This window comes from Carassius gibelio, chromosome A2 (assembly GCF_023724105.1).
Source record: "Carassius gibelio isolate Cgi1373 ecotype wild population from Czech Republic chromosome A2, carGib1.2-hapl.c, whole genome shotgun sequence".
NCBI lineage: Eukaryota > Metazoa > Chordata > Actinopteri > Cypriniformes > Cyprinidae > Carassius > Carassius gibelio.
Window position 1 is genome coordinate 17,087,414 of NC_068372.1, and position 23,780 is coordinate 17,111,193.

At 38.7% G+C, this 23,780-nt stretch overlaps 1 protein-coding gene across 5 annotated transcripts in view; it reads left to right on the plus strand.

The window, feature by feature from the left end:
* LOC128028963 (TRAF2 and NCK-interacting protein kinase) overlaps positions 1-23,730 on the plus strand; it is a 66,288-nt gene extending 42,558 nt beyond the window's left edge. Inside the window, exons 8-32 of one of the 5 annotated variants that reach the window (XM_052616368.1) lie at positions 705-759; positions 2,331-2,409; positions 2,779-2,954; positions 4,240-4,306; positions 4,395-4,596; positions 7,126-7,212; positions 7,561-7,731; positions 9,578-9,883; positions 12,129-12,293; positions 12,794-13,039; positions 13,619-13,743; positions 13,835-13,974; positions 14,817-14,914; positions 16,731-16,906; positions 17,174-17,279; positions 17,387-17,530; positions 17,968-18,067; positions 18,342-18,512; positions 18,620-18,763; positions 18,960-19,094; positions 19,784-19,884; positions 20,067-20,216; positions 20,519-20,678; positions 21,534-21,673; positions 21,774-23,730. In XM_052616368.1, coding sequence (XP_052472328.1) covers positions 705-759; positions 2,331-2,409; positions 2,779-2,954; positions 4,240-4,306; positions 4,395-4,596; positions 7,126-7,212; positions 7,561-7,731; positions 9,578-9,883; positions 12,129-12,293; positions 12,794-13,039; positions 13,619-13,743; positions 13,835-13,974; positions 14,817-14,914; positions 16,731-16,906; positions 17,174-17,279; positions 17,387-17,530; positions 17,968-18,067; positions 18,342-18,512; positions 18,620-18,763; positions 18,960-19,094; positions 19,784-19,884; positions 20,067-20,216; positions 20,519-20,678; positions 21,534-21,673; positions 21,774-21,857 — 3,528 coding nt within the window. In that variant the 3' untranslated portion in view covers positions 21,858-23,730. The remainder of the gene's footprint in view (positions 1-704; positions 760-2,330; positions 2,410-2,778; positions 2,955-4,239; positions 4,307-4,394; positions 4,597-7,125; positions 7,213-7,560; positions 7,732-9,577; positions 9,884-12,128; positions 12,294-12,793; positions 13,040-13,618; positions 13,744-13,834; positions 13,975-14,816; positions 14,915-16,730; positions 16,907-17,173; positions 17,280-17,386; positions 17,531-17,967; positions 18,068-18,341; positions 18,513-18,619; positions 18,764-18,959; positions 19,095-19,783; positions 19,885-20,066; positions 20,217-20,518; positions 20,679-21,533; positions 21,674-21,773) is intronic. The other 4 variants (XM_052616386.1, XM_052616392.1, XM_052616378.1 and 1 more) reach the window with 4 other exon arrangements.
* Positions 23,731-23,780: the final 50 nt, after the last annotated feature.

Genomic DNA, 23,780 nt, shown 5'->3' on the forward strand with positions numbered 1-23,780 from the left:
ACGGTCAGATTTGTTCTGAATTCACTGTCTCAGAGCCGAGTGTTAAATGTGGAGTTAATAAAAAGTGGATTTTGATGCAAAAAATGAAAAACCGTTAAATGACATCAACATCTACTGTAAAGTGATAGATCTGAATAATCTAACATAAGGACCAGAACATTTTTTGCAGAGGGTTTTATTGATATGCTGTGTGTGGTATTAGTGAATCTGTAACACTTTAGAATAGAGAACACATATGAACTATTTACTAAGAGTTTTTCCTGAACACACTCAAAAATTGCTGCTTATTAATAGTTAATAAGGTAGTTGTTAAGTTAAGGTATCTAGATTGTGGTCATGCAGAATAGGGCATTAATATGTACTTTATAAGTACTAATAAATGGTCAGTATGCTAATAATAAGCATGCTAAAAAGCAACTAGTTAATAGCAAGAATTGGACCTTAAAATAAAATGCATCAAGAAGATCAAGACCTCTTAGATGGGAAAGACCAATTTTATACAATTTTAAGGGGCATACAGACATTTGACGTGTTAAGAGCTAGTTCCCTTTTTTTTTTTTTTTTTTTTTTTTTTTTTTTTTACTAGGTTAGTTTTATGTCCGGTAATAGTTTATCTAATATTTCTAAACTTCATTTCTGTGACATCTTAAGTTTTTGTGTCCCATCTCATGTGAAGTGTCCCCTCTCTCTCTCTTGTGTTTCAGAGTGACCTGTGGTCATTGGGAATCACAGCCATAGAGATGGCCGATGGTGCCCCACGTGAGTAAATGAATTCACTACTTTGTGTATTTTGGGGTTTATGTTACAATAGAAGAGGTATACACCTTCCAAAGTTACATCAGGACTGGGCTATTTCATTTTTCAAGGGCATCAAAGCAGAATCATCGCTTAGAAGTTTTGTTGAAAGTGCTTTATTTTTTTTTTTTAAATATCAAATAACCCTGAAGCAGTGCCTACACAGAATTCAATTATTTACAAATAAATGTCATCATTCAAAATTTCAGACGCAAGCCAACACATAGAAAAAGAGGCCGTATGTTGAGTCACTGAAGTATATGTGAATGTCACAGACCTCTTCCTTGCATCATTTAGATATATAAGATTGTCCTCGGCCTGCGTGAGCCGCTCTTTGTGGAAGGTTGTCTCAGAGATGGCTGAGCAGTGACAGATAGGCAAAAGGGCAGGCAGACTCTAGTGATCTTGTCCTGGCTGGAGATGGGAATAATCCTGTAGGAAGGTGCCCTGGCAGGGTGGCACTGCTTTGGCCAGGGGACAGAAAGCTGCTGAGTAGTGCACTTGAGGACAAATCTGCATTTTTTTATTTTTTTTATTTAATGTAGTCCATTGGAGAGATGACTCACCGTTGTGACTGCTGACAACACATGGAAATGTGTGTGTGTTTGTGCATGTATTTTTGTTGCCACTGGCATATTGGCCCTCGGTTTGTAGCAACAGCTCTATGTCCAAAAGTGGCATTTCTGGTCTAACTCACTAAGCCTGACCGTCCTCTAGTTTGAAATGAACTTGCCATCCCTGCTGCCAGGCTGAAAGACATGGTACCCTCAAACCGTGACTGTTCTGTGCCGGGAGCTCATTGCACCTGCCCATACCAGAACTACATGCTCTGACAATGTTCACCTGACCTTTTAAATGTGGGTCATATCATGCACGTGTCTGAGAAGGCATTGCTAAGAAACCTAAATGTGTAAAACACCCCACCCGGGCATATTCATCCTAACAATAACTTTTGTTGACGTTAACATTTTTGTTGACATTACCATTTAACTTGAATTCATGCACTCACTTCAAGCATTATAAATGGGATTTCTGGTTTCTGTTGTCACCGTTCAAAACAAGTGTCACAACATTCGAGAGCTAATGTATTACATTTTGTATTTTATATGTTATTGCAAATGTTTTTTTTTATTGAATCTTATTTTTATATTTTGTGTTGTGTTGTGTTATCAAGCAGGGGAAAAATCCAATCTGAGTCATGTTTAATTGCAGTATGAATACAGCCTTTATTGAAAAACTTTTAGTAGCCAGCTGTTATGCAGATTTTGAATGGGTGTCATTGTGAGTGCAAAGTCCTTTCTTTATTGTATCCAAGAGATATTAATTATCTAAACCATAAATAAATTGTTTTTTGTCAAGGTCCTGATCACTTTACAACCAGTATGAAGAGATAATCAACAGAGATATGCATTCGGCTTTCATGTTTCAGCACATAAACAAAACTGTCTGTTTCTAAATGTTAGGCTGAGATGTGCCAGACGGTGTTAGATAGCACAAGACATCCCATGTTTACATTCTCTTCTCTTTCCCCACAGCCCTTTGTGATATGCACCCAATGAGAGCCCTGTTTCTGATCCCTAGAAATCCTGCTCCTCGGCTCAAGTCCAAGAAGTGGTGAGTGCCCCTCTTTTTTTCAGCTAGGTCACAAGGACAGACCCCCAGTCTAACTTCTGCGAGACCAAACAAGATCTCACAAGCACTCTGTCCAGTTTACTTTCAATCATAAAGTCCTGAACACTTTCACGGTTCACTTAATCTGTCACGTGATCTTCATTTGGTATGTTGGCCCAGTCAAGTGCAAACGCCTTGCTTGTCCTGCTGGACATACAGGTTTTTATTGTTTATCAGCAACTGTTATATGCATGATTCCTTTGAAAACAAACTCGCTCTTGCCAGACAGCTTGATAGACAGAACGAGGATATAAAAAATAAAGAGATAAGAAAGCCGCAGCATTCCTCTCAAGCTTTTCCTCCTATCTGCAGGTCTATAAAGTTCCATAAATTCATTGAGTGCTGTCTTGTGAAAAACCACAACAAGAGGCCCAGCACAGAGCAGCTGCTCAAACATCCCTTTGTCCATGAACTGACCAGTGAGAGACAGATCCGCAACCAACTCAAGGACCACATCGACCGCACCAAGAAGAAGAGAGGCGAGAGAGGTGAGCCTTCTTGGTTAACCTTATCTGCTTTATATTTTAGCAAGTCAAATCAAATATGCCCCATTTTCTCTGCTACTAGTGCTTCCCTTACACACTTTGTTGAACACACTAAAACAAATGAGCGACCATGAAGATGGAACAGCCATGTTCGGCACACAGCTGAGAAAATCCCCTCAGGAGATGCTCTATCTCTGCTGACATTTAGCATTTATTACATAACACATGACCCCCATTCCCCATTTTCCATTAGGCTCATCTCCCCCGCCCCATATAGCCCCTTAAATTGCTGCTAGAAGTTATATTAGATAAGAGTTTAGCAGTATTGCCCTACTCCAAATAGCCATTTTTTTTTATGTATTCGCAAAATAAAGATTGAAAATGAAGGATGTTGCTGTGTGGCTATAAATACTATTAAGAAGAGAGCTATATGAGAAAATTTAGACCTAAACCAAGAGATTTTAGTAAATCAATGAATGTCTGTATTTTAAAATATTAATAAAACATTCACACTTTTTTTTTAAAGAAATGAATTAAATTGATCGAAAGTGACAGTAAAACATTTATATGATTTGTATTTCCAAATATATTCAACATAATCCTGAAAAAAATAAAAATAAAATCACATTTCATTGTTTTCGACTTTGATAAAAATAAGAAACTTTTATAATATTTCATTGAATTACTGTTATGTTGTATTTTCAAAATTTAGAAAATATACAGTGGCCCCAAAATCATATTTGAAACCTTCTGCAAACTTAAGTCACAAATTAAAATCTATACATTTTGTTGTATTGAAAACAAAATATTAAACAAATTATATTAAATTAAGTTTTGCAGTTATTTTTAACAAATACTGTATATTTAGACACAACCAGAATGTGTTTTTTTTTTTTTTTTTTTTTTTTTTTTTTTTTTTTTTTACAATCCTCATTTTGAACAATCTGCCTTTTTAATTATTTGAAACCTAACTTGTTTTTTTTTCCGGAAATGCTTTGCTCAAAAAAAAAAGTGTTTGTGCTAGATTTCTTTGCTGTAATTGGTACTTATCAGATATTCTATTAAATATAATTTGTCTCTTAAAGGTATGATAACAGCTTGTGAAATGCAAAGAGTCAGGGAGAGAGGGTGGAAAATAGTAATTATAAACTCAATTATATTTGCAACTTGTGCTAGAATCCTTGAACATCATAAGTGCACTTCAGGGAAAAGCTACAAAGTCCTGGAGCATTGGCACTTGTATTTTGCATGTCGGAAATGTCACTACTGGAAATTTTCACACCTGCAGATGACACCGAGTACGAGTACAGTGGGAGTGAAGAGGAGGAAGAGAAGCATGACATTGGAGAACCCAGGTACAGCCTGCATGAGGTGTTTGGGGTTGAGTACTGGATGTGTGTATTTGAGACAAACTGATTCATTCATTCATCCATCCCTATACAGCTCTATCATTAACATGCCCGGAGAGTCCACTCTGAGGCGGGATTTCCTACGGCTGCAGCTGGCCAATAAAGATCAACCCGAGGACCTGCTCAGACAACAGCAGCTGGAACAACAGCAGAATGAGGAACACAAGCGCCAACTACTGGCAGAGAGACAGAAACACATCGAGGAAGAAAAAGAACAGCGGCGGCGTTTAGAAGGGGTACATCATAGTGTGTGTGTGTGTGTGTGTTTACGATAACCACCATGGATTTCACCAGCTGTAGTCTCATGGAGCAAGACTCATTATAGTTTCCATAACTTCAGCTGCTCTGAGCTCATATGAAGGGAACTTTTCTTAATATAAATCCATGAATGAGCCTTTTTGCATTTACTGACTTTGATCCGCTCAGTGATATTGGTATTTATATGGAGAACATCAATATAAATATTTTACCCTCGGCTTGAGCATAACACACAACACAAGACGACCCGGCACAACACGACACAAAACATAACATAGCATCACATAACATAGCACATAACACAGCATAGGATAACATAAAACATAACATAACATATAACATTACATAACAACTCAACACATAACATATAACACAACATAACATAAAGCATTATGCAGCACAACAAAACCTAACATTACATGACAACACAACAACAACAACAACAACATTTTACACAACACTAACACAGACCAGTGTTTCTCTCCTGCAGTGAATAATGTCTTTAACACCAGGCTCAGCATAGCTTGTTATTTTAAGGAACATTGCATTGTGGGAAGCAGGAAGTGCAGCATGCTAATGATAAGCTAGTTTTCCGTGAAGCCTGTTCTTGTAATACTACTACTATGGATGGTAATATATTATTTATATAATAACAGAATATGCACAGTGGTTTTGCTGATTTTATTATGCAATATTGTGACAATTATAATGATTTTAATGCACTTTTTTCGTTTGGCCATTAAGAATCTTAAATACTGTAAATAATTATTATGTAAATACTTAAAAATTAAACTAAATGAAAATTAGAAATGTTGACTTGACGACTAACTGAAATAAGTTTAAGATTAAGCATCATTAATATATATGTATATTTTTTCTTCTCCATATCACCCAGCTGAATGGCCATTTTACATCCCAAAAATATCACACATTAACATATGACACACTCCAGTTGAGTTTTTTTTTTTTTTCAAGCCTCTCTGCACATGAATCCAGCGGACATGAAAGGAAATGCTGTTTTCCAGCTTCTTCACTGTTGCTGTGTAAAGACTCAACAGGTTATTCAGCTGCATGATTGTGTGTGTGTGTGTCAGCTCAGAAATGACAGGAGACAGACAGAAATGGAGCAGGTACATACATAGTTCACACATAGTTCCTCTCAGCGCTGCTTCCATAACCCAACTAGAAACCAACTATACACTCAATTAATGAAAGTTAATTGTTGTTAAAGTAACACTGCATATGGCTCCAAAATGAAAAGGTTCTGTGGAGAGCCAGATACTGTAAGACACAGCAAATGAGTGTAAAGCACTCCTGCTTTTCTCTTTATCTGCTTGGGAATATTCACCATCTAATATCCCTAACTGGAATTTGTGTGCAGCCACATTACCTTGAACCGTTCTCCCACACACCTCATGATGTATGAAGGGACGGCTTAGTTGATAAATAGATGAGAATATCTTCGTCTTTCTCTCATTCATTCATGTGGGTGAGGTTAATTACCTCGCCAAGCTGTGGGTTCATTTCTAAGAACGGCTCAGTTAGTGGCCGCTGTTTTCCAGAGCTCTGACCCATGCTTGCTCACACACCACTCGTGCTGAAAAGGTTTTTCCATCATCATCATCATCTTCATCATCATCATCATCATCTCACCGTTGCTCTTGAGAACACAGCAATTACACTCCCCTCTCTCTGCTCTAACTATCAATGTCCTCTCCCACCTCTTTAGTTCTCTCAGGCACACAGTCCCAGTATGCTCTTTCTTCCTCTCCACACATTCACACCCTCCCTTTGTTCATCACACTATCAGCTCTCTTCTTTCTCTTCTCTCCCACGCATTAAACAGGTCTACACCACTTCATTAAATTGCTACATGGTCTTTTCCTTCAGTTCATTCTAATGTTCAATATAGTATTATTCTATCTAGGGAGCTATAATTTTTCTATGTATTATTCAGTCTAACTAGCTGGCTATCATTGATCATGTGATATTATTTAGCTAGCTGTTTTTCATATTTCCTTCTATGGTTTTAGCTGGCTTAATATTGTTCTTCCAGATATATGGTATCTATCATTTTATCTAGCTAGGTATCTTTTTTTTCCAATCTATGATTCTAGATGTTGTTCTGTCTGTCATTTTATCTTGCTAGCTCGCTGGCGTTCATTCTAACTAGCCATTGTTTTATCTAGAGTTGTATCTATGACTCTATATGGTTAGCTAGCAATCGTTGAGTCTATGGTTCTATCTAACTAGCTGTTGTTCTGTCTCTGTTGTTCTAGTTAAGACTTTATCTTTCTAGGTAGCTAGCTATTATTCTAACAGCTGTCATTCTAGCTAACTAACTACAGTATAATTCTATCGTTCTGTCATTCTGTTGTTCTATCCATCTCACTGATTCATCTTCTGTGGTTTCTCCTGTCACACTTTCTCTCTGAATCCTGTTGAAACTGTGCTAATCTCGCTCTTGTGTTTTCCTATCTTTCTGTCTCTTGCGTCGCGACTGGTAGGAGTATATCCGTCGTCAGTTGGAGGAGGAACAGAGACAGCTCGAGATCCTGCAGCAGCAGCTCTTGCAAGAGCAGGCACTCTTACTGGTAACAGAGAGAAGACACCCTCGCCTTGCTGTTCCCCTGAGCCCTGTCCCTCCTCTCCTCGACCCGCTGCTCTGCTGACCCATATAATATCTCTGTTAATCTTTAGGCATCCTTTTGTGCATGTAGAAAATACAATTCTCTTTGATTTCACATCGAGGCAGAACATATCCCTGGCATAGATTGTGTATGTTTACCTTTTAATAGATCCAGCATGTGCATGTTTTGTTTTTGTATGGTCATTGTGCATTTGTGGTTCTTGTGTTTCGATCCTTGCAATTGCATAGCCCTTGGTGATGTTTCGGAATAGTTTTTTTTTTTTTAACCGTCATAATCTCATTGTTTCTTTAGGAGTATAAACGTAAACAGCTGGAGAAACAGAGACAGGCCGAGAGATTGCAGAGACAACTCAAGCAAGAGAGGGATTACCAACAGCAGATAGACTCAAGACCTCCAGAGAAGCAACTCTACCACTACAAAGATGCCGACAAACTCAGCGACAAACCTGCCTGGGCCCAAGAGGTGGGCAAAACTGAAATTAGATTAGATTTTTTTCCATCATTGGTGGTTTTTTTTTTTTTTTTTTTTTTTTTTTTTTTTTTTTTGTACCAGGGAATACTTTCTAGCTCCACCCACAGTGAAGTCTGATTTGTCTAAATCCTTATAACTATACATTTAACATCAAATATATTCTGATTGGCTTCACATCATACTCTGTTACACATTCTGTGCAGACAGATGAATTGCGTGTCACTGGAAACAGTTAGGACACTGTGTTACACAGAAATGTTTTCAAGCACATTTTTCAGGGTCATCAGCCTGGAAACTTTTACTGAAAGTCTAACAATGCTTGATGATGAGTCAGCAAAATGAAAACGGACAGATTAACTCTCTTGTTTTATCCTAGGATGTCAACAAAATGACCACCACAGTCCATTTAGAATGCCATATACAGTATAACTGAAGGAAACTGTATTTAACTGTTTTTATGTGATGCAGCCCAGGCACTTTTGAACTTTATTCACAATAGCGTTCTGCTTTTGTCTTTGCTTTACTCGGCCAAGTGCACACTATAAAACAGAAGGTTGTTAGTAATTAATAATCACAGATTATTCACAGAAACATACATATTAAAGGTGCATTCAGTAGTTTGGTGCTAATTAAAAAAAAACACATTTAAGAAATAAATTTTGTTTTATATGACGAGTTGAATACTGTACTCCTAATAGATCTTTCAAAAGAGTTCAATCGTGTATGGTGCTGTTCACCCTCCTTGCGATCCACTGTGTTTTACTAAATGCTGGACAGAATCCTCATGCTCATTGACTAAAATCTCTTCAGATGTTTTATAGAGCAGTTCACACAATAATTAATTCAGTGTAATTTACATAAAACTCAGAGACAATCATACTGATCAATGGTGATAGATGACAGGGCAGTGTCTAACTCTATTGTGGTATTAGTACTGAAAGTACAGAAAGGCTACATCTACATTCATCTGGATACAAAACAGCGTTTTCATTTTAAAACGCTTTCAGTTCACACTAGCGTTTTCAAGCGTTTTCCAAAAGGGTCTCATTCACACTAAAAAAATCAGAAAACGTTAAATTCACTTTCTGCGCATGCGTAAAGCCTTAAAAAAGCTCACTGTGGATGATTCACAAGGAAAAGACATGAGACATTTTCAAGCCGTTTTTCGGACAGGATTATTTTATTTCCGAAAATAACTCCCCATTCACTGACGCCTCCAGGTCACACAGTCACAATTGTATGTCTGATCTAAAACGTCACTGCCCTCATATTTTGCCGCAAATAGTTATCGCGAGTAAATTTGTTTTCTTGTTTGTAGGACTGTGTTATGAAGAGTGTACAACGTAACACATCTATAGAAATAGTGTGAAAGTGAGTATAATATGTGTCACATGACTAAACTTGTGTCATCATTTTCGAAAGCCTCTGTTTTCACAGTCCACACTGAGACGCGAATACAGCTTTTCAAATGTATCTACTTTGGAGAGAGTTTTCAAAAAGATTGATTTAAAAACGTCATCTCAGTGTGGACGGAAGGCCAAAATGGAGAGAAATAGATGGGTTTTCAAATTAAAACATTAGTGTGGACAAGGCCAAAGAATATCAACACTAACAATAGATAAAGAACTACTGAATGCATCTTTAACACGACAGTTACATCTTGTCAGCAAACATGGAGCAAGAAGATCTTCAGCATGTTGCAACTTGATGAACTAAGATTTTTTGAGACTTCAGAGTGAAAGCGATATTATTTGCATTCTTATAGTATGCGCTTGGCCCAGGTGTTTTTTGACCAACTCAACTGTTTAACCAAAAAACTCTTGACTCAATGTTTCAGGTCCATCTTCAGCTCTTGAAAGCTAGCCAACCCATCTACACCAAGCATTCCTCATCCCCATCCCGTCAGCGTCACCCCCCCCACCGGACCCACTCAGACCCAACTAAACTGTTTCTCCCTTTAAGTGAAAGGATCAAAAAACATTTACAGCAGAAGCAGCAGCAGCAGCATCACCCCAACTTCCATGTCTCAGGCCAGCAAGGAAGTCGATTGAACATTAGCCAGCAGGAGCGACAGTTTAGGGTCTGCCATAAGGCTGGGCATCATGCCCGCAGACGCAAGCCAAACCCAGTCATCACCAAACCGGTTAGTTCAGAGAACCTGGCCTCGCCCTTAGAGTCGCCTTGCCATAGACTAGATGTAGATGATTTCCTTCCACAAATCGCCATTGACCAGGAGTGTATAAATTCCGACGAGGACAGCGTGCTGTCCCAGTCAGCCCCGGAGCACTCGCTCCGAGAGATGTTGCCCAAAGATCAACGTTCAAACTCTGTGTCATCCAAGAACCTCCTGATGGTTCCGCAATGGGAGTGGGGCGTGCCTCTCGCAACATTCAATTCAGACAATTCATTTCATGTAAATCGCAGCTCCTCTGCTCTTGACCTGTCTTCATCCCCTTCGTGGAAGCACCCCAGGCAGGGTTTTAACCGGCCTATCTGGCGCTCCAATTCTTTTGAATGCGAGAGGTTTTTTAAAGTTCACCAAAAATCCCCTAAACATTCCGATATGGCCGCACCGCTCCGCTCTGTATTGCGCTGGATAGGGGTTTCTCCTCGAAGCACACCCAGAGGAACCCCAGGTTCCTCAAGGTCACCATCCCCAGGTAGCCATCACAGCCCCGTGGTCAGCCCCAATTTGTCCCCGGTAGGCTCCCCGTTCTCCTACAGCAACATGATGACGATCAGGCCCCTCGTCAATTGAGGTGGTCTGTGATCATTGTAAATAGGTGTAAATAGATGTAAATAGCCGTTCCTAGATTGTCAGATGGCACTTTTTTATTTACTGAATGCTATTCCTAAAATCTATGTATGTACATTATGCAACTGGCCATTAAGTAGACTTGTTGGCCACTCCACGTGTCTCCATTCCTCCTATTCCCATGGCTCTTACTCATCAGTGACATCATGAAAGCTCCTCTGTCATTTGTTTGCCCCTGTTCCTCCTGATTATGAGCCCCATCAGATGGCACACCACCCCGCCGGGATGCCTTCTGTTTTTATGTAAGCCTTAGCAATCAGTGCAGCCCATTTCTGGGTGCTTCTGGGTGCATCGCCCATTGGTGTTGGAGCTCCTATTTTTCTCTCGCAAGGTGGCATGTGGTGAACTCCTCAAATCATTCTAATCAAACCACTTTGGAGAAAGATTGAAAACTAAAGGTTTAATGTTTAGTCTGAAAAGCATTCATCGAGTTTTATATCTATTGGGAAGTGTTCAGAATTCTGGAAGTACTCCTGGATAGCTGAATCAGTTCCGTGATTTTGTTTCTCTACACCATGTCCTGACCAGACACACTAAGCACAAAGCTGAAATCGATTGTCTAGTCTAGTCAAAATCTAATTTGTCTATCTTCCCAATCCACACAACGAGTGCTGTATGAAAGATGTAATTTTGTAGGCCAACCCTGAAGTTAACTTCACCCTTGTTCCCTTAACAGTAAAAGCTTAAATGATTTAATGAGAAGAATAATTTAATAGAAAACAAGTTTTGTTCATCAAGGTAATCTTCACAAATGAACATTTTTATGAATAGAAAAGGGACATTCAAAAAACAAATGACTTGTTTGTCATATATGTTGACCTTGTGTTGACCACAGACATTATTTAAAAAAAACATTGACTTCTGGAACATGGAACATATCATTTCCAGGTTTTAAGACTCATTCCTGCATTGCTCAACTGTAAATCAAAAATAAAATGTCCTCTTATTGGCTGTGAAGGTGCCATGTGTCGTAGTAGTTACATGTTCATTGAAAACAGCTTGAACTGGATTGGACATAAAGCTAGCTTCTTAACCAATGAACCAGAACTTTTAAACACCAATGATGGATCATATAGTTTCCATTTAGAATGCCCTTTAAATAACCCAAATTATGAATCTAGATATATCTGAGCAAGCTGCCATCCATCTCCACACTAGCCACCCATTTGTTTTTGAATTTGACAAGCTCAAATAAGGTTCTGTATAAATGTGAATGGTTACCTTGATGACTTTGAAATTAGACAGGAACTGAAATCCTTTCATCTAGTTGCCAAGCAGTGTCTCATATCTTGGCTTTTTCTTTACCCACTGACATACTTTCCATCCTTTCACCTCTCAAAGGTCATCAGTCTCTTTGCTTGTAGAAGGTGCTGGTCTGCTCTTACTGTTATATGAATGACCTGATCAACATGCAATGGATAATTCCTCTTCTTGCTGAATAGATTGCTTTTCTCTTTCAGCTGGTGTAATAGTATCAACTGATTAACTTTACTGTTTGCTGGTGCATTTTTCAAGGTTTTGCTAGTTTTCACTAATTTGCCTGTTCTAATGTGGCTTTTTATTACTCATGAAGGTTGAGGAACGCTCTAAACTGAACCGCCTGAGCTCTCCTGCCCTGCAGCATAAAGTGGCTAACCGTATCTCTGACCCTTCCCTTCCGCCACGCTCGGAGTCCTTTAGCAGTGGGGGTATGCAGCCGGCACGGACCCCTCCTATCCACCGCCCTGTGGAGCCTCAGGTACAACATTTAGTTTTGTTTTTGTGAAAGGAATCACTCTTAATGCGCAGTATATGTCTACTGTATCAGTTGTTTTATATAAGTTATATATTTTTCAGTTTTTTATTCTGTTAATAAATTCACTTTCAGCATTTATTTTTAGGATTGAATTGTAATATTGGACTTTTGTTGACCATACTTTGAAATCAATTATTGGCTTATTGGAAAGAATTGTAATATTTTGCATCCCTGCTTTATTTATTATAAAACATGCATCATTTTGTTCTTTAGGGGTGTTATTGGAGACATGTAACAAGTATAAATAAATGTTCTCAATCGAAAGACAAGTACAGATGGAACACATATGGAAATCAAACCAGCAATTAATAATTCCTTCGAAAATTATTTCTAAAACATCTTTATCAAGTAGTCACAGATGACTGGAAAGGTCATGAAAATGTGTTGGTGAAAATGTGTCTGAATCATGATCTAAGCACTTTATGATTGCTTCCTCTTCTTAGATGGCTCATTTGGTTCCAGTGAGGTCCCATAGCTCCTCTCTGTCGGTCTCCCAGTCCTTGCATGATCCGTCAGCCAAAGGTGTTTCAGCCTTCCAGGAGATCCTGGTGTCCCCTCGGCCAGAGCTGCCACGGCAGAACTCCGACCCGACTTTAGAGATACCCCCTCCGGCCCCTCGCATGGCCAGCCGCGAGGAAAAGCCTGACTGCAGTTCCCCCTGGCTAATGGAAGATGACATTCCTCCCAAGGTCAGAATTATTACAGTAATGAACTTTTGAAGATCAACTTCACTTTTTTCCTATTTTCAAAGTTTCACACCTAAAGGGATATCCTTTGATAATCATTTTGGCAAATAGACTACGGTTCAATTGTTTGGGGTCGTTAAGGTTTTTTAAAATGTTTTCGAAAGACTTATGCTCACCAAGACTGCATTTGTTTGATTAAAAAATTACAATCATAATTATTTGTATCATAATTTTGTAAAATATAAAAATTTATTTTAAAATTCCAAATTAAAAAGCTTAATTTTCAGGATAATTAATAAGTTTTCACATGATCCTTCAGAATTCATTCTAATATGCTGATTATTTGCTAAAAAATGAAACAAAAAAACAATAACAATTATCTTACCGACCCCAAGATTTTGTAAGGTAGACCGTGAATGTTTAAAGCACCTTAACATGAGACGTTGGTGTGTTCCAAATGAATGATTCAAAGACTATTCCTAAAATATGATGTCTCTCTTTGTTGTTCAAGATAAATTATTGTTGTGATCACGCTATGATCCCTTGTCACTGATGTTAGGTCATCTGTGTGTTTGATTAAAGTTGTGCAGTACTACCCAGGTGCCCCAACGGACCACTTCTATCTCCCCTGCTCTGGTCAGGAAGAACTCTCCTGGAAATGGAGAGTCTGGTCTGGCCTCTCTGGCCTCTCTGCTCATCCGCACCAGGTCAGCTCAACTCAGCTCTCAGTCAGATCTCATGCTGGAGGTGTTGCTCTGTTGGTGTATTGAAGCACTGACAGTATCTTAAACTCTCCAGTAATCCAGACCTGAGGAGGGCAGAGCTGTCCCTGGATGTGGCTCTGCAGAGAACAAGCAGTAACAGCTCATCCAGCTCCAGCACACCCAGCTCTCAGGGCTGCTCCATGCCTGGATCCAGTGGGAGGAACCAGCAGAAAGGTCAGAATTTCTATATTGTTTTCTTTATTTATTTTATCTTGAGTTTCTATAATGTGGACAGAACAATTGTAGAATTCTTACATTATCATCTCGCACAACTTTGACGCCATACCATTTTTACTGGGACTATTCCGACTGGTTACAGTACTGTACATGGTGATTAATTAATGATTTTGAGGGATCAAACCAGAAACCTTCTGGAAAGCAGCCTTGAGCTTTAACCACTGCACACCACCATCCAAAAGCAAGTTTTTTTTTATAGCTTTTATTTACAGGTAAAAAGAGGCAGACAGGCAAATAAAGGATAGAGAGGAGCAGGACTTGATCCAGGCCAGATTTAAACCTGGGTCCCTGTGAGCAATCCTTTTGTTATAAGCCAGTGTATGTGGTCATCTTGTGTTATGAGTGACTGGTGCAGACATGAACCTCCCAGAATGCCTCAGTCTGACATCCTCCAAGGGACTGAAGGAGCTGGCACTCGTTTAGACTTCATTCTAGTTGTTTTTGCTGGGCGGTTCCACTCTGTTCACCTTGTCAGATGTGCAGTACTGCATTCGTCCTCCAGAGAGTGAAGTGGATGTAAAGTATGACATGCTGCATACATTGCCTGTTTTGAGCACTTGAATTGTTTAGTTATAGTTGGTGTATTTATAGGCACTTCAAAGATGGGCAGAGTCCAGCTGTTACCAATAGCGGCAATAATCTCAGTGTAATCTTTATGTTTGAGAACAAGTTGTCTTTTTCCATAATAATCAGAATACAGGTCCATCAATTTGTTTTTTTCTTAAACCTTTTAAATTTGATGTCCTCGAATCTTTAAATCCTGTTATGTTGTTTTCCAGGCTCTGGTAAATCAGAAGGATCTCCAGTGGCATTACAGGAGACTTCCAAACCCACTCAGGATGAAAGCAGAGATTTGAACAAACCTGGTCGACCTGCGGTAAGTTGCATCCTATTGGCACTCATATATCATCTAGCCATATCATCTTCATTTCCTGTTTCAATATGCACACTACTATTTGAACTTCCTGGTTTGTCTCATTTTTAATCTAGCATTTGTTTGAAGGTGCTTGTAGTTCTCTTTGGATTGTAGAAGTGACCTCCGAACACAGTTCTAGACTAAACAACGTTCAGTCGCAGATGCGGTTTTACAGTTCGGGGCCAAATGTCCAACTGGTTATATTGTTCAGTCTGTCCTCTATGCAAATTTTCCACGTGTGAACACTGTTACAGTGTTATACACTGTATAGTGTTATTACAGAAGTTATACACCGAAATTGAAATTCTTGGATGTCACACCTGTCCAAAATTGGTATTTAAAATTAGACTTTGTTTGGAATAACTATCAGTTGTATTAATATTAATATTATTTAAATGTTTAAATTAATGATTTACACTTTTTTTCCCTTTAGTTGGTGTCAATTAAATTAAGTCTACAACTACTTAAAAATTACATAATATATATATCTTAAAAAAATGCAGTGGAAGTCAATTTATATAAAAGCGGCTGCCAAATGCATAAAAGATGCACAATTTATTAGCTTATGCATTGCCAGGCAGGGAATCATGCCCATGACATTGGCGATACCAGGGCCAATGCTTTCCTACATTTGCATGAAAAACCAAACCTTATATATATATATATATATAATTTTTTTTTTTTTTTTTTTTTTTTTTACATTTACTTTTTTGTGGCAGCATTTTGGCTCGGACAACCCAAGTACTTACTTAAGGAAACACATGTTTAGTAATTGAAAACGGCTCTCTGAGGTGTGATTAATGTTTGAACAAAGGCCTTGGGCTGTCTACATAATTAGCTGACCTACAATCTGTATTAACCAGCTCCAGCACTCTTAATGCACGTCTCTGATGTGTTTTCTCTCTCTCCGCTGTTCTTTATCTGTCTTCTCACCTGGACGTCAATTATGGCTGGAAAGCCAGAGTAAGGGTTGGTAACATTCCCATCCATCTTTCTCTCAGTCCCTCTCAATCTAAAGGTTGCCTGTCAGAGGACTTTGGGAATTCTTGCCTGCTAATCTCAATAGCAACGCTGACTTGAGAAAAGCTTGTCCTCTTTTACCCTCTCAACTTTCTCACTAGGCTGGATTGCCAGTGGCTTTGTCAATGGAGTCTTTGTGTGGGTGTGTGTCATTCTCCCCACTCCCTGCTCAGATTCTCTCGCCCCAGCGCAAATAACCCCAGCTATTTGTTGGGAGACTTGCTGTTTCCATAGCAACTAAAGTTCAGGTTCAAGTTCAGTTTTTATGTTGGGTTTAGAGCTAGGATTACAGGTCAAATGCAAACTGATTACAGGTGACCCTTGCTTGAGACCTCCAAAATACTCAGCAAATCATTTAAAGAGATTAATAGCAATTTCTTTGTGGGAGAAGACGTATCTGAATGTGTGAGAATTTTACAATTGAATCTTCTTCTACTGCTGTGCTGAGTCAGAATCAATAAAATTTTAATTTTAATGACTTTAATCATCCTTACAATGTTGGGACACCTACTTTTAAATTGGAGTGTTATAGCATAGTTATAAAGCCTTTAAACCTCAGTTAAGCTATAGGAATTCTGCACACTTACTCAAATGACTCAGTGAATCATTTTTGAACCAGTTCATTTTCTTGAACCATTAAATGTACTGAATCATTTTATTGATTACCAATTACTAATTAGGGTTAGGGTGAACCTTAACCATAATTAGTGATTAGTGAATCATATTAGTTATATGATTATCTCTATCTTTCTTTCAGGATCTGACTGCCCTGGCTAAAGAACTGAGGGAACTGCGAATAGATGAGATCAACCGGCCGCCCCTTAAACTGACCGACTACTCTTCCTCTAGTGAGGACACTGAGAGCAGTGAGGATGAGGATGGTATTGTGGGGCATGACGGCACAGTGCCAGTCAGTGACATCCCCAGGATCATGTAAGTGCAAACCATTAGTTGTCTCTAAATTTTATGTCAGAGCTGTGGCTTAGCGATTTGGGCATGTTGTGTCAGGATGCTTATGGGGGCATTTCCTGTTCAAGTCTGGATTGCAACTTTTTTGATCCTCTTCCCCATTCCACATTTATCCTCTCTCGTCTTATTCTCTTTCTATGTCTGTCCATAAAATGAGCACAGAAATTTAATTCTGTTTTAATCTGATTCTGTAAAATGCAAGCCTAAGTTTCTTGTATTTATCTTCCTCAGGCCGTCTGTTCGGAGAAATAATGGGTCTTTCACAAGCAGCCACGATGAGTCCTTTGGCGACTCCTACAATGCTGAGTCTAAAGATGGCACCCTAAGAATGAGAGAGGTGAGACCCCAATTCCAGTCACGTTAAATGTTAACTCCAAAAAAAAGACTCAATTCTCTCTCACTTCTCAAATGTGTAAAACACTGTTTAATTGATGTTCTCTATAGAGCAATGAAAAGCAACGCTTGGGCCACAGTGAGAGCAATGGTTTCGCAGGCCACGGGAACTTACCAGACCTGGTGCAGCAAAGCCACTCCCCATCAGGAACTCCAACAGGCCTTAATTCCCATCACCTAGACTCTATGGATGAGGTAGATAACTTTTAAGAGGGATACATATCCAATATATTTACCCAGGCAAAGCTATTTCAAATCCGGCTTGAGTTATTTTCCAATCCTATGCTACCCTCCTCTCCCTTTAATTTGCTCTCTTCTCTTCACTATAACTAGAATTAAAATGATGCTAAAGGGACTAAAAATGTGTGGAAAACACTTTGCTGTCCTAATGACTCCAATTTTCATATCTCTGTTGCAGACATTATTTACTGACTCATAGGGACAAGTGAAAGTCTAAAATGTCCTGCTGTGTTATAGAACTCTTTTTTTTCTTAACCATCTATTATCTAAACAGCCGGAATTGTGCTTCTGTTATATTTCTAGCCCCAACCTCAGACTGTTTTTATCTGAATGCCTGCTATTAAATCATGTTACTGGAGCTGACATGGTTCAATTGTTTTTTTTTTTATCAGTTTTGTCATGGAGGTGGTTCGAAAGCTTCTTTCACCCCGTTTATGGACCCATGTGTATATCAGAGCTCCCCCACAGACGACAACGATGAGAGCTCAGCCGGTAAATATACAGATCACAAACAAACACATCCTGTTTTCACTGCCTGCAACACTGAAAGGAAGAACATAATGGAAAGTAATTTGGATGGCACAACATTTTGGATAAAATGGGTTTTAAAATCGGTTTATTCTGGGCACTGAATGAGATAAGAGCATTTCAACATAATTTAGCTTTCTCCTGCCGGCTCTGGTTCTTGTCCAAACATCCGTTTATGAATGAAATAGTTCCTCTTTCATATCATTTAATGTGTTTTCTTGTCTTCTCACCTCTGCAGCTTTTTTTGCTAATGAGCTGTTGCATCAGGAACAGGCCAAACTGAACGAGGCTCGCAAGATCTCTGTGGTCAATGTCAACCCCACCAACATCAGACCTCACAGCGACACCCCAGAGATCCGCAAGTACAAGAAGCGCTTCAACTCGGAGATCCTGTGTGCTGCTCTATGGGGTACATCAATGCCTTTTTTTTTTTGTTTCAGTTCCTCCTCAAATATACATTCTTGAGTCAGAATCCAATTCTGACAAGTCTTGTGTTTTGTGTTTGTGGATGCTCAGGTGTGAATCTCTTGGTGGGCACTGAGAACGGTTTAATGCTGCTGGACCGCAGTGGTCAGGGCAAGGTGTATAACCTCATCACTCGCCGACGCTTCCAACAGATGGAAGTTCTAGAAGGTCTAAATGTCCTGGTCACCATATCAGGTTGGTCTCACTACAAAATAAGTAGTTGAAGTTGACATTTCAGTGTCGTGTACTGCAGTCAGATGACAATTAAGTCCACATTTTTAGGCTTAGTGCTTTTTTCCGCTAAAAAAAAGCCTTGGGACAGCTCTTTGTGTCATTTGGGGATAGATTTCATGTTTTATTAAGATGTCAGCTTTGTCATTGATGTTTGCAGGGAAGAAAAACAAGCTGCGTGTCTACTATTTGTCATGGCTGAGAAACAGGATACTGCACAATGATCCGGAGGTAGAGAAGAAACAGGGCTGGATCACTGTTGGGGATCTGGAAGGCTGTATTCACTATAAAGTTGGTAAGTGTCTGTTAAAGTTATCACAAAAATACAAAAGTATTTTATATCAATATACATTTCACAATACTGAGTCAGTTTTCAGAGTTTTCTATTTTAATTGTCAGTATTGTTTCATAAATATCAGTGACTTCATATTATCATCAAAAAAATTATATATAATTATAATTTAGAAAAATTATATTTTATTTGCAACATTATTATAAACATTGACCACATATTGGTGAACCTGTATTAATTTCTTTTTATTTTATTATATTTTTATATTTTATTTACAATATTATATATAAATAGTAGCATCTTCATGGAATACAATGTGAGCCTGTATTTAAGTTTTTTTTATTTTATTATTATTTATATTCCATTTTATTTGCAACATTACATATTAATAGAAATAGTAGCAGCACATTAGACAATGTGAGGCTGCATTTTCTGAGCATGCAAACTGAAGCAACGTCCGAGATATTGGGGTTGAAAGATGAAGGCTTCCCTGTTAGAGCAGAGGCTGTTAAGATGGAGGCGGTTGAGTAGACTTATCGAGATTTCTGATGCTAATCGAAAGGATTGACATTCAGCTCGTCTCTAACAGCATGGAGAGTAGCAGCGGGGGACGGTCTGTTTTATTGTATGAATATGACAGACTGCCACTGTGAGCTGCAGGTAAATGAAAGCATGATTTACTTTGTTTTCAGTGAAATACGAGAGAATTAAATTCCTGGTGATCGCACTGAAGAACTCTGTAGAGATTTATGCATGGGCCCCCAAGCCGTACCATAAATTCATGGCATTCAAGGTATGATGGTGTTTTCTTATCCTTCAGATACTCTCTGCATTTCTTACTTGCTATTTAACTAGCATATAATAATACAATTTGTCAGGAAAAGAAAATGCCTTAAAGGTTTGCATGCATTAACTGCATGTTTAACCAGCTCCCTAGACTCAGCATCCATTTCTGGATCTTTTTGTTTCTGGCAGTCGTTCACAGAGCTGCAACACAGGCCTCAGCTGGTGGACCTGACAGTAGAAGAGGGTCAAAGGTTAAAGGTCATCTATGGCTCTAGTGTGGGCTTTCATGTCATAGATGTGGATTCTGGAAACCCTTATGACATCTACATACCATCACATGTAAGTGATGCGTTTTTAAATGAACCTCATGGAAATGCTGGATCCGTTTTTGTTGCCATCAATACATTTACGATACCGAATCCTCTTTAACTACAAATTAAGCAGCATCACAGCTACCAAAATGCAATTATTAGTGTACTTTAATAAGCTTTTTGTATGAAATACTATTCTTCCATAGATTCCCTTTGGTAAACAATGATTCCTTGAATTAATAAATGTAAATGGATTAAATGGCCATCTAAAGGTCTCCTTAAGATCTGCATCATGAACTGCCAGTAACCCGTTCTTCTTCTCTGTCTTAGATCCAGAGCAGCGTGACCCCTCATGCCATTGTGGTGCTTCCTAAGACTGATGGCATGGAGATGCTGCTGTGTTATGAAGATGAGGGCGTTTATGTCAACACCAACGGCAGAATCACCAAGGACGTGGTCTTGCAGTGGGGAGAGATGCCCACCTCTGTTGGTGAGTCTGTTTCAATACCCTTCCCAACTGTGCAAGAGGAAACAGGGCCATACCGACCAGAGAATGACTTCTATTCAAGTTATCAAATATTTATCTCCAGAGAATAATTACAAAAACAGCATATTTTGCTGTATTGACTAATATTAGCATGAGTCCACAGTCACAGTGGCACTGATAACCGATTGGCCTCTAGTGCAGTGTCTGTTTCTGTCAGCTGCCAGCACATGGGTAGAGCTTGAGGGATGTGAGGCCAACAGAAGTGTGTGAAAACAACAGAGGGCTGCCATACATCCTCTGCCTTGTGTGAAGAGATAAAAGTAGTTCACCCAGAGTTCAAAAACATTCGAACTTGGCTTCAACTTCTTTGTTTTGAGAAGTATGTATGTGGCTGTGTGTGTGTGTGTGTGTATGAGCTGGTTTGAGTAACACATCAGCTGGAGTATTAAGGGCTTTTGGCATGCTTTATCATATATAATAATCACAATGAGGGAGATTTTGGCAGGGTGTTATGATTATTAGTAGTTCTTCCGAATTCTTCCGAAGCAGTATGAGGAACATATTGAAATAATGACGTTTAAGTCATTATTTCAGTAAATAAAATACTGTCATTACATTGAAAACAGAGACTTTGACATTCTGCAATCTGCTTTGCGCATTCTGAAATTCATCTTTTTGTCCCCAAGAACAAAGAAATGAACAAAATAGCACAGACATTACCCAGGTTTTTTTTTTTTTTTTTTTTCAAAAAGGAAAACTACGTTGTTCACACTTTTGAGAGAACTATGGTGCCCTACTTTGTTTTTTGTATAAAGATTATCTATGCATGAGAACTCAACAAGATGTTCTGTTTTGCAGCTTATATCCACTCCAACCAGATCATGGGCTGGGGAGAGAAAGCCATTGAGATCCGCTCTGTTGAAACGGGCCACCTGGACGGTGTTTTCATGCACAAGAGAGCTCAGAGACTCAAGTTCCTCTGTGAGAGGAATGACAAGGTTAGACTTATTGATGTAGATCACCAGTGTAATTGCTCATCTAAAACAGCTTTGACCATTTTGGACGAGCTTAGATTTTTCTTTTCTTTCTTTCCTGCAGGTGTTCTTTGCCTCGGTCCGATCAGGCGGTAGCAGTCAAGTGTTCTTCATGACGCTGAACAGGAACTCTTTGATGAACTGGTGAAGCTCCCTCAGACCCAACACCGTGGAGCCTTTTTCCTGTCAGCAGTACATTGCAGGCGACAGTACATTGACAGTTTGGTCTGAAAAAGATTTAAAAAATATTAGTTACTCTTGAGGAGTGAGCTTGGAGACATGGGCCTGTCCCGTAAGAAGAGCACTGGCTCTCTGCACACTGACGTCACCTGCAGTGGCACGCAGTTCTCAGAAGAGGGGGCTCATTAACTTGAACTAGGTTTTACACCTTATTTGTGGCCTCTGGTAAAGCCGGTTCTTTTCGGGGGTCCTCCCCTTTATGCCCCTGTTTTGATTGACTTTTTCCAATGAATTTTAGTCAGTTGCATGATTGTAAAGACTTGGACAATATTAAAAAGATAACAAACGTGGGGATAAACATTAGCAAGCACTCAGGCTAAGACCAAGCTTTAGCCTCTTGATGTTTCGCTTTCTCTTGATATTGGCCAACACTTCCGTCGGTTTGACAAATATCTGTGACGGCCATTTTTGTCCCGATTCCTCTAAAGTGAACAACATGCTTGAAAGAAACTGAATAACGCTGGTGCTCATTTGTATATTGTCAACAAAATCCATAAACTGGACATTTATCCAAAGTACTGTATCTCAAAATATAGTTGAGTATGTTTGATAGCTCTTGAGGTTGGAAATACGGAGCTGAATGGATCATGAATGCATCTTTAAGTTGCATACAAAGTTTTGAATCCTTTACTCCATTTTTGTTTTCTGAATGTTTGAAACAAGAAGAAATGGAAGCACAAAAGTTAACAGTGAAATCTAGCCATATGCGGAAGAAAACAGTCCTCCTCACTGGTTGCATGTTTGTGTCGACACTGGATCAGATGTTGTGCGATGTGTATGTCAGAGCAACATATCTGAGATGAAAAAAAATAAAATAAAAAATAGAAAGATAAAAGCACCTGTATTTCGGTGACTATTGAGAATTGATGATGACTTTATTTAGATTTAATTATGGTGTCTACTAGCACAAATTAGCCTGTGTGAAATCGATTTTTAGAGGCACATTGATTTTCTATTTTTGCATAATATTTTTTACGGCATAACTCTTATGTTTCGGCCATCATTTGTAGGCCGTAAGTCTCTCTTTTCAACATTTCCGAAGTCTCAGCATTGTTCAGTTAAGCTGTAGCTTCTTAAAACTTTTATTTTGCACCAGTGTTTAATGGGTTAAACAAACCTGGGGCTCAAAAACATTCCAAAAAAAGGAAAGGTTTCTTCATCTGATAAGTATGATCAACGATCTCTTGGACTACAATATCACAAATGTTGATCTTAACTTCTTGGTACAAATGTTGGTACAGAGCCGCTACAGAAGATCAACAGATATTAACCATAATGTGTTGTTTTTGTATTGTTCATTAGCTCTTTTTTTCAGTTTATGACTTTTTTTTTCTTTTTTTCGTTTGTATGTTTGCCTGGGTCTTCAGTTTAACGCTTTAAATGTTCTCGAAGTCGCTTGGTTTTTGCACACTATATATATATATTTATATTTCTTTCACATCTCTTACATAGAAAAAGAAGATATTTTGATGATAAGGGAATGAGAGGTTTTTAGCAATAATGTCCTGCTGATGTATGTATGTATGTGTGCTGTGTGAAACACTGTGTTCGGCCAGTGCTGGGGAAGAACCTCACCTGAGCTCTTTTAATTAACTACTTTATTTGACACTCAAGAATGGTTACTTAATGTTTCTGTCTTAATATGTTTTTAATGATCATCGAAAGCTGTAAACAAGATTTTAATTTATTTTACGGTGATATAAGCACTATATCCTCTTTTGTTTTTTTGTTTTTTATTATTTTATGATAAGAAAAAAATAAATAAACAAATCAGTACCTTTTGTGGCCCGTGTTAGTGTCCCTCACTCTGTTGACTCTTTGGTTGTTTTCC